At 31.1% G+C, this 11770-nt stretch overlaps 1 protein-coding gene across 1 annotated transcript; it reads right to left on the bottom strand.

The window, feature by feature from the left end:
• Positions 1-4042: 4042 nt before the first annotated feature.
• On the bottom strand, positions 4043-4587 carry LOC148203472 (uncharacterized). The gene has a single exon (XM_088106523.1). The coding sequence runs from the start codon at positions 4529-4531 to the stop codon at positions 4244-4246; it is 288 nt and encodes a 95-aa protein (XP_087962649.1). The 5' UTR covers positions 4532-4587; the 3' UTR covers positions 4043-4243.
• Between the last annotated feature and the right edge of the window lie 7183 nt (positions 4588-11770).

Raw genomic sequence — 11770 nt, 5'->3', positions numbered from 1 at the left:
TGTCCCATACATCTTGGGATCCAAGAAGAACCTTCATTTGCAAAGACCAATTGTCGTAATTGATATTTTCCGACAATTGTGGCATACTCATCCCATTGACTACCTTTGCCATCTCTTTCACACAAAAAAAATCAAGCACTCACTTTTTTTCTCACGGTGTTTGACTCTCTCCACTTTCTCCTTTTTTTTTCTCTTGGTACCCAGAGCGTAAAGCTCTGATACCACTGTTAAGAAAATTTCACGATACACGCACTCTGATATTTTCTTAAAATTGAGTCTTGCATTCATTGATAATTGAAGGGCTTTAAATAGCCGTGATACTTACAATATTAAGGAAATAAAAATAAAATCTGAAAATAAAATATCAACTATCTTAAAAATAAAATCTGCTTAATCTATCATAAAATAATATTGTACCTAGATAAACAGAAAATCATAACTACACATCCCTATTTTATCTCTATCAAAACCAAATATTACTAGACCCAAAACTAATAAAATAAGATTTAAACAAAATTATTAATAAAACCCTAAAATTTAAGTTTATCCCAACAGAATGACTTCTAACATTTGGATATAGTACTTGAATTTGTTGTGTTTTGGGCTTACCCACAAATTTAATTAAATTGGAAACATTTGGAACATAGGTTATTATTAATATAACTAAGTAGATGATATGAAAACAAGGAACACTTACGTTTGTAACATGGATTTCAACTCAGGTTTAATCGTTCTGTGCAATAAACAAAACCATAGAACTATGAATTATTTGGGTATGATGACCATTAGTTTCTAATGGGCCCACCATAAATCACAAATAGTTAATCGATTAATTAAATAAACCTTCACAAAATATTGCATTTAATAACACATATCCTCAAAGTATGACATAAGTTACATATATCTTTTTGACTCAGACATCCATGTTTGCAAATAAGTTTACTAATGATCAAGAAATGTTTCGAGAAGGTTGAATAAAAATCATACTTTCTGATATTTTTATTAAGTTAAAAGTATATTTTCATATAGTAAGATAATGTGAAATGAAGTTTTACAAAATTAAAAAGCGTTCTAATTGGTTTAATAACTGAAGCTGACTTCTTTAGTGATTTTAATTTATTAAATTATATTTTAAGGAGTTAAACATAACAATTTTGTTTTTTGATAAACCACTAGTGCAAAATGAAGTTAAGAACGCAAACTATACGTCTTGATTTTCAGAAAACCGAAGCATATGTAAAAGCGGTGACATTTTTGCAATTTTAACGAACTTATACGCCTCAGTTAGAGGGGAATTGAAGCATAAAAGCAAAATTACCTCGGTTAAAAGCGAAATCGAGGCATAATGTTTTGCCACTTCCCACCTAAAACTGGCTATTCAACGGACAACTTTTAGAAATTGCTCTACTGCCTCGGTTCTCTAACCAACCGAGGCAGAAAAGTTATGTAATTTTCCAATATAAGGGGTAATCAGATTTCATTTTAAAACCCTTGGCCCTCATCATTGGTTCTTCTTCTTCTTCTCGCGGATAACCCCACCATTATTGGTTCTTCTTCTTCATTATTTTTGGCTCGTGCAAGGGCAGTAGACTCGGGGAGGAGGAGACAACGGTGTGGAGATGGCGCGACCAGGCGATGTTCGTGGTGGTTTGTGCTGGCGCATGGGCCGTGAGACGCGGTTTCGTCTTTGGGTTCTCTTCTTCCCTTCTTTCTTTTCGGGTTCAGACGCGGTTTCGCGTAGGGAGGGGTGGCCGGCGAGACTTCGTCTCCGCGGCGTGACGGTCCCTGTTCGTGGAGGTGGCAACAACGGCATCTCGCGATTTAGGATTTCGATTTGGGGTTTGGCGACACTGTGGGAGGCGCGACTCAGGCACGATCTCGCCTTCGTTGGTGGCGGCTGGCGGTGGATCTCGCCTTTGTAAGGGATCGTCCTTAGCGCAGCAAAGGCGCGACAATGGAGCGACAAGGGCGCGGTGATGGCGCGGCGGTGGTGCGGCAAGGGCTTCTACGTTTGGCTGTGAGGGTTTCGCGGTGAGTGATTTTTGGTGATTTGGGTTCTCTGTAACCACTATCTGCACGCACTTTTACTTGCTCACGCTCCACAAGGATCTGCCCCAGCCCATCACAGTACTAGGGTGTGTGCCCTTTCATGGCAGGGATCGAAACACAGGATCGAAACACTTTGGTCAAGCATAGGATCGAAACACAATGGTCAATTGCAAACTATTTCTGATTTTTTTTACTGGAAACAGGTCCGAGCAGAGCATTCAAAGATGAGGAAAGGGGTTACCCTCCTTTGTATCCTGCTAGACCAATTGTTCAAACTGGGACAACTACAATTGGTTGTACAACAGGGTTAGAGTGTCTGACATGGTTGGAGAAGCAACAAGATGGTTCGATTTTGTATGTTTGTTTTAGAATAAACGAGTTGCACATGGTTTGGAATTGAGCAAGCACAAGCTCTTATGGGTTGTGAGAGCACCAAGCGATAAGGCTAACATAGGTTATCTCAGTGGAGAACAAGATGCAGACCCATTAGAGTTATTGCCAAGTGGATTCTTGGAGAGGACCAAAGAGCAAGCTATGTTGCACGTGTTTGTGTTCAAGGTCACCGGGTTGAAAAAGTTTAGAATTTTGGAAGAATTTGCCTTGAACTAGTTTCTTATTACAATAAGTTGAACAAAGTGTGGCCAGAAAAAAAAAAGTAAAAACCACTCTACTGCCTCGGTTCAGGTCCCAACCGAGGTAGTAGAGTCTGAGATACTAACTCGGTTCAGCAGGAACCGAGGCAAAATCCTACCCATTTTTGCCTCGGTTCGCAACCGAGACAAAAAGGGGTAGACTTTTTATCTCACCCGTATATGCCTCGGTTGAGGAACCACTGCCTATGGACGAAAATAACCGTTATCGTTTCCCTTGACTACACTAGTGAACTGACATTTTAATCAATTAAAAACTTATTTTAGTCATTTAAAATGTTATAAATCTAAAAAACCTAAAATCATTTTAAGTGGTTAAAAATATTTTTTAATCAACTAAAACTTCTTAGCTTTTATTAAATCAACAATCCATGAAAAACTCTTTAAAAATGGGTTTAAAACATAAAACATCGAAGATCAAATATCATGATCTAACTCAGTTTTAAACACAAAATATTACCGCTAATAAATTAACAAATTTGAACCATAATCCACACACATATATAAAGAAGTATTTGTGTTGAAAAAAGCTCTCTAATTAAAGGAAGAAATGCGTATAACAACTTAAAGGAACGGAATCAACGTCTATGAATTTCTGAACGCAACGTCACACAAATGAGCCATTTGTTTGAAAAGAAGATCTGTTTTGAATTTCCTCACATGAACTAATAACTGTTAACTATAGGAGTATTATTATTTTGACACTCAACAAGTTTTTATACACCTACATTTATTATATTATCCCTTAATCTTTCTGTTTCTTTTCGAATACAATTTTTTTTTTTTATTTTTAATGATCAAATACCGCTAATAGCATAATTAAGAGAAGTTTTAAAAGCTCATTGGAAATTATCAGAACAAAATAAAGGTAAGTAAAACCACTTACATACGTATTAAATTTGTGTGGGTCTAATATTGCTAAGCAATATTTCTTCATCTTTGGATTGCCTCTCAGAGAGAAACAACTTTTGAACTTCACACTCTTAAATTCACCATGATATATAATCAGAACCGTATGACGATAATTTTCAATAAAACTGTTGTCAAAATCGATTACAAACAACGTCGAAAACATTTATTTTTAGAACAATGACCAGTTAATAACTTTTTTTAATAATATTTTGATAATAGAATCTGTGTCACTGTTTTATTATCAATTGTAAATTATCACATACATCATTGTAAAAAAATTGTTAAAAAAATATTTTTTTATTTTTAATTTTTAATGGGTGTAACATGATTCTGAAATCATTGTGAGAATGAGATTACATCTGTCAGTTAAAGAAACCTTTTTCAATAGTGATTATTTGGTCAAATAAAAGATAAATCACCATGCATGCAGATTTACTCATTAATTAACATAACTTTATTGATAAAATGACAGACATATATGGTTTACAACATAATGGCTAGCTAAGCAGGAATTTATTTAGTACAAAAACACACTACTGGTGATTTTGATATACTATGTTAGATAACCTGCTAGCAAATTATAGCCACTCGATATAGTACACGTCGTAGGTTTCTTGCATCTGGTGCAACATTCAATACCTTCGAAGGTATGGATAAGCTATTTTATTATCTTCGTAGACAACTTCACCCACGCGCCTCTCGGGAATTTCGTACTCCACCACCTTAACCACCTCACGAGTCTCAGGGTGGCGGTGATGCATGTTGTGGTGGTGGTGACGGGATTCCCCAATCACATCCTCCTCATAAACAACCTTCTCTGTGAACTCACGGTGGCTGTTGGGGTGGTAGTTGCCTATCATCGGTGTTGAATACCCAACAAAAGGCTCTCTCTCGTATTCTGAAACACGGGTATACTCCATGTTGAGATTACTTAGTGTTGTTGATTAATGCCACAAGAACGAGGTTGAAATTTGGTGGGTGGGCTATTTATACACATTTCTTTATTCTCCACGTTAAAGTTGAATCTAATTCCTTCTCAACATGTGAATCGCTCCAAAACTAATAATTCATGTATACGTCTCTCAACTCTCATTTCTTTCAAAAGATAATATTGCTAATAAAAAATATATATGTAGTTCACAAAAAATCTTATTAAAAGTAATTGATTTTCCTGTAGAGGTAGATCATCAATCAAACATGTCATTGGTGGAGTAGGGTCTAGTCTCTCTTTTAAGAAAATAATATTTTAAAAAATTTCAATTCAAAGTTCTTACTGTATGTACTTTTTTTTTCCTACTTTTATTGTTTTTAAACAGTTAAAATATATATTTGTTATTTTATTTTATAAATTTAATTTCTCTAACACTAATAAAATTACTATCAAAATAAAATTTAAAATGACTTTTTAATATATTTTATATTCTTTAACTAAATTTATCTATTTAAATTAGAGCTGTCAAAACAGGTAAACCAGCTCGATCTGGCCCGACCCACCACGAGTTGGTCACTTAGTGAGCCAACCCAACCCGACTCACTTATGCGAGCTGAAAAAATTTGAACCCAGCTCAACCCATCGCGTGGGTTAAATGGGTTGGCTCACTATCTTATTTAATTATAAGTTTTTCTTAAAATATAAAAAATTATAATTTTTTAATTCAAATTTAAATAAATTTCAAACTAAAATGATGTTAAACTCTAAAAACAATTCAAAATAATAAAAAAATATCATACAATCCAAGCGTAATCCAAAAACATGTACAAAAGGCGCACAAATCAGTTTTTAATATTGATAATTTTTGTATCATTTGTCCATTTATAATATTAGATACTTGAATAGATACATCTATGATATTTTTCTCTCTTGAAATATCTTGTTCTTTATCACCATCTACAATATAATAAAAAAGTTGCTAACTAATAATATTGAAACACAAAATAATAAATAATTTAATTAAATTAGGTTTTTCAAATTCAACCTAGCTCAAACACGTAGTGGGTCAGGTTAGCTCGCGGGTTACAATGCATTTTGACAGCACTAATTTAAATAAATTTTATAAAACAAATAATTTTAAACTTTTTCATTTTCTGTTTTCTATACTTTTGTGTGTTGTGAGATGAATCAAAATTTCTATTTCATTTTTTTTTGGAGATTCTTAGAGGACCTAGCGACAGGCAAGTCCAACTAAACCAAGTTTATTCGTTTTACCATCCTATAATAAATATAACAAAAAAAGAAATTTTGAACGTAGATACGTAATTAAAATATGAGGAAATTTATAGTAGACTTTCCGTATTTCAAAAAGCGTTTGTAGAATAAACGGATATGTGGAAGTATTTGGCGTATAAGTAAAAGATTTAAGGTACTATTATTCGCTAAATAGCAATATGCAAATTCTTTTGAAATTCTTCACTCGTAGTGCTTGAAGTAATATCATGGACCATCTAGAGTATAAAATTCTAGGCACGTGCTAGTCACGGAGAAAAACCTAATTAACAAAATGTGCTCATCTGGTAATACAAAATGTAACTCACAGAACATTGATGCTCATCTGGTGATACTTCATATTGTGAGTATCACCAATCCAACAAGCTTTTGTTTAGGATTGAACATGGATTTTTGTTTTCCATATAAATCGTAAATGTGTTTGTATTTGGAAGCTGATTCAAATGGACTCCCATATTGTTTCCACTCAATGAGAAAAGAAATGGAGTGAGCATCCTTCTCAATTTTCTAAGTCCTGTGCTTACACTCTTTTACATGTAATCTAAAGTTTGTTTAAATTTAATTATTTTACTAATTAATTATGTTAATATTATAATTATTTATAATAAAAAACTTTTTTTTTAATTTCTTCTAAAACTAATTTAAAATAATTCATTTTTGTTTAAATATTAATTTTTTTATAATTATTTAAATTATCAAACTACTTTATATTTTTTATTCTATCAATTATCAAATTACTCATACCTTTTTTTATAAATATTTTCTTTTTCTAACTTTTTATTATTAATTCAAATAATACTAATTTTTTGCTTTATTTCTATTTTTTTTCCTTATGTTAACACCCTTCAGTTTCTACCTCTCAATTAATACTAACGCATTAAATCATACAATTCATGATCACACAAGTTAAAATAGAAGCAAAATAATGAATTTGTTTGCAGCCATAAAATAACTATCAAACTCAAACATTTTTATCAATGTTACATGCCTATTTATATTTTATTATGTAGTGAACAGTGGATTTGGATGATAAAAGGAAAACAAATACAATAACAAAAATAAATGGAAACATTAAAAATAAATGTCTAAAGAATGTTAATTCTGATTGATCGGATGATTAATTAGTTTAAATCTTTTAATGATCAATAAATCAAGTTGAAGCGAATTAATTCTAAAATCATCTTACTTAAAATTAAATCATGATTAATCATAAAATTTGAATCGCAATTAAATTAATTATAATTAAAATTTAATTACAAAGTCTATAAACAATGATTCTAACTGATAAGAAGAAAAATTATATATTAATTATACATTTATTCTCTTTATCATTTATTTCAAATAATTTGACATTAAAAATATTTGACAAGAATTCACCTGCCAATATTTGACAAACAAAATTAAACATGAAGACTCTATCCTATACCTAAAATAATATATATATTATATTTGTTCTTATCATGGCTATCCTTGTATCATCATATTCAATCACCTCTCTTGTCAATGTCTCCATTGGCATCTTCGATCACTGTTACCTTTGGCATCTTCCTATCACCACAACTGTCACATCCTCAACCATTCACCTCCGAGAATTCAATTCAAATTTTTCATTCCATATCTTTCCATAATACAACTTACGATTTTTTTAATCATTAATTTCAACTATCACAAAGGTTTAAGTTTATATTAAACTTATAAAATGCCATTATATATTTATTATCCAAATGCAGAGCTTCAACAAATGAAGGGATTAGATTTCGATATCTTCTTTCCTAGCCAAAAAATCATCACAAAACATGTTGCAACATGAATAGTATAATACACCTTTTAAAATCTACTTTATTTTCTTTATGTTATCCTTTTGTATATTTATCATTTCTTTTATTTTCTTGTTTCCTTAATTTCGAAAAGGCATTTTGTTTTCTAGCAAAGTTTACTTTCCATCAATCTTTTTCTTTATATCTTTTCAAGTTCATTGACTTCTTGCATTTTATATTTGATGCTCTTCTATTTACCCTTATTTTTTTTAGCTTTTATAGATTGTTGCTTATTACTTACATTTTTAACATCTTTATTTTGTTGCCCATTACTTTGTTTACTAATTTATTTACTTTTTTTAAATTCCTAAATTTGTTTAAATCTATAAAATTAGAAAAAGAAGACATGATGATGTATGGGACCATTTTCAACTCCATCACACTATGAGGCTAGATATTTTATATCGATAGTTTATGATTACTTCAAGGAAGTTATGGGTCCACCCTTGAAATACCAATGATAAAACATTTGAGAGTTTTAAAAATTGGAGGCATCTTGTTCAAAATGAAATTGGTAAAGAGGATCATGAGTAATAATGAAGTTGAATTGAGTTCAGAATTGCTTTAAAAACTTTTATAAGGAGAATGGCATAATAAGATAACAAATGACTATAGGGACTCAGTAACAAAATGACTATATGAACTTATTAACAAAATGACCTAGCATAAAGATTCATTAAGACCATTCTAGAACAACTAAGATGCATGTTATTAAGTGTTTCCAAAGGTTTTCTGGGTTGAAGCTATTGCTAATGTTTCCTACCTGATAAAAAAATTGTTAATAACATTTAACATGAAGACTCTTAAGAAAATTTTGTTAGGATATTCTACCATTCTTAAAAATTTATGAATCTTTGGTTGTGTTGCCTATATCACATACGTAAAGGAAAATTGGATGCATGTTGCTAACGGGGAATTCAAAGATTAGATGTCATGAATAAGGAGATTAAGTTGTTTCATCTGAACAAAGCTCGACTTTACCTATAGGTTCTAAGTTGGTCATTTGTAAATGGATTTCATATGTAAAAGGAATTGACCAAAATCAAGATGAGATTGGTGTTAAAGGCTTTACTCAAAGAGAATGAGTTTATTATAATGATATGTTTTCTTCAATCATAAAGCATAAACTCATATGGATGATGTTTGTGCTAAACCTCAAGTTGGAATAGATGGACGTTAAGATTACATTTTCATATGGAGATGTAAAAGTTACCATATACATATGGAGCAGCCAAAACGATTTTGAGGTAAAAAAAACAAAAGGATTATATTTGTGAACTAAATATATCCTTGTATGGTCTGAAGCAATCTCCAAGCCAATGAAACAAGTTGTTTGATGAGTTTATTGCTAGTGTTGGTTTTGAACGTAGTAGGTATGGTACTTGCATTTATTTTAAGTTACTATTAGAAGATTGCTTCATAGTATTATATTGTATGTTGAAAATATTTTGATAGATAGAAATAGTAGACCTGAGGTTAAGAAGGTTAAAACTAAGTTGAATAAGCAAATGATGTGATTTGAAGTGTTTGTATATATCTTAAAAGACCTACATCAAAAAATTCTTGAGAAGTTTGGGATGACAAACTTGAAACTTATGTTCATACCTTATGCTACTCATTATAAGACGAGTGGTGAACAGTCTCCTAAAATGGTGGAGGGGCATAATTATATGGATGATATTCCATATGGAAACATTATTGGTTTTGTGGTATATGCAATAATTTGTAGTCATTCCAATATATGTTATGTTGTTAATGTAGTGCCTAGGTTCATGTTAAATCCTAGGTGAGTTGACTAAAAAGATCATAAGTGGATTCTTCATTATTGGAAGGGATCCATTGAAAGAGTTTTAACTTATGGTGGAACTCGATGATATGCCATAAATGTTCCCGGGTTATGTTTACTTAGACTATGTTGTGTGTTTGTAAATAGAAAATTTCTCATAAGTTATGAGTTTATTGCATATATTATTGCAATTAATTGTAAAATTAGTCTATAAAAGGTAATGACTTTGTTAACCATTGAAGCATAGTATATTGCCATTAATAAAGCAATGATGGAAGCCTTATGGTTGAAGGGTCTATTTAGAGAGTTGAAGGAGTTAATTCATGTTGTCACCATCTATTATGACATTAGGAGTGTTATACAATTATTGAAAAACCAAGTGTACCATGAAAGAACTAAACACATTGACATCAATAAGAATGAAGATTGCTATAGGGTCTATGAAGGTGATAAGGGCCACATCATATCATAATTCCTCTTATATAATGATGAAGGTTCTGCCAAGCAATAAGTTCTTTCATTACTTAAATTTGATCCAATGGATTGATGGTTAGGCTTGTAATGGATTAGTGGCAAGCAATGATTCTTACTTAGAAGATTTATGTTGAACCAAGGTGGAGATTTGTAGTGATTGGTGCACTAAAATCTTGTTAAAATTCATAGTTCATTTGACTTCTCCAAATTGTCCGATGATTTGAGATCATCTATAGGTTCAAGTTCATTTGTATTGACTAGTGTATTTTTCTTCATCAATGTGTTTGTCTTTTATAGGATTTTCTGATAATTGCCTGGTTGCATTAAACCTTCATTTCTTCTTCTTCTACATGTATCATCTAAAGAATGCCTAAGTGAGGTTTCAAGCTTAATAGTGAAAACATTGTTTATATGTCTTCTGTACTAGTTAGGTATGACTTACAATAGTTATCTTGTATAAATAGAAACTTGTATTAATAGTTTTATCAATTGAGAGTTAATTAATTAAGAGTTCGATAAGACGTAAATTTCGAATTGTAATATATATTTGATAGTAAAATCTACCATGGATGAAGATTAAAGTTTAACATTTTAATTGAACCACATTATTTTCTTGTTTTCTATTTTCCTTGTTTACTTTCTAATTATTTCTTTTGGAGCTTCTATATCATCAGTATGTGATTTGTATGGTAGACACATTTCTAATGAATTTATTTGATTTATTCCACGAGATCTTGAAAAAATTTTATATGATGGAAAGTAATTAAGCAAGTAGCCCAACAATTATAGGGTTCAAAATAAATATGGATGAAACATAAAACTATGTTGGTGAAGCTTGTTAAAAACAATTTTAATTGATAGTTTGATGCATCTTATAGTTACAAGACCAAATATGATATTCATATAATATGATCATCCAATCAATCATAAACCGGACGATCAACTAGCCTACAGTCCAACTATATTATTTGTTGTTCTATTTTAAGTTAATATCTTGACTTGCTAAAAATAGAGTATATAACTTAATTTATATTTTTTTTTCTATTTTAAAATAATATCTTAGTCGGAAAGTTATATACTATACAAATATTTATTTATTTTTTTTGCTGTTTTTTCAATTTTGTATCCTTTATTTATGCTACGTAGATCGAAAAGTTGTTATTAAGATATAGATTTACTAATTTGCTATTTAAACCAACATTATTGTTGATGAAAACACATTTATTGTCCTCAATATTTTTCAATACCAATTCTTAACAGTCGCCATAAAATATTTCCACAAACTAAATTAGGTCAAATTTTGTTTTTAAACTATATAGTAAAAGACAGTTTTGTCACCCCCATTTTGACCACCTTTCTTCTCTCCATCTCGGGTCGCACTTTCTCTGCACACATTTCCCAAAAATTTGGCATATAATACAAGAATTTAAAATTCTTTGGTGGTGACAGTCAACTCGCTTCTAAACCATATCATGCAAACAAAAGTGGCACCATCAAACAAGAGTCAATTGAGAAATATCAATGAACATAAGGTGTCATGCTCCTTCAATTCCTGTGAAAGAACACTGTTACTTGCCCCCTTTATCTATGAAGACCAAAACACTGACTTTGGTTTAGAGAATAATAGAAATCATCAAACAAGTGAACCAAGCAATGGCTATCAAAATACTTGAGTTTTGATCATTTTGTCCGACCATTGCTTTCCTTGGCTAAGAATGCAACAAACAAAGGCTGATAATTTCATGTGTCCACTGTACCCTTTGGACTGGCAAGAACCAAATTCAACATATAATCCATGATGGATAATATTAGTATATTAAAGAAATAATTTTTTTAATATTCTAATATTAAAAAAATT

This window comes from Vigna umbellata, chromosome 2 (genome assembly GCF_029865625.1).
Source record: "Vigna umbellata cultivar VRB3 chromosome 2, Vumbellata_1.0, whole genome shotgun sequence".
In the NCBI taxonomy this organism is placed as follows: Eukaryota; Viridiplantae; Streptophyta; class Magnoliopsida; order Fabales; family Fabaceae; genus Vigna; species Vigna umbellata.
This window is presented reverse-complemented; position numbering and strand designations above follow the sequence as displayed.

Coding starts and splice junctions, on each gene's coding strand:
- LOC148203472 (XM_088106523.1), bottom strand. CDS start 4,531: ATGGAGTATACCCGTGTTTCAGAATACGAGAGAGAGCCTTTTGTTGGG.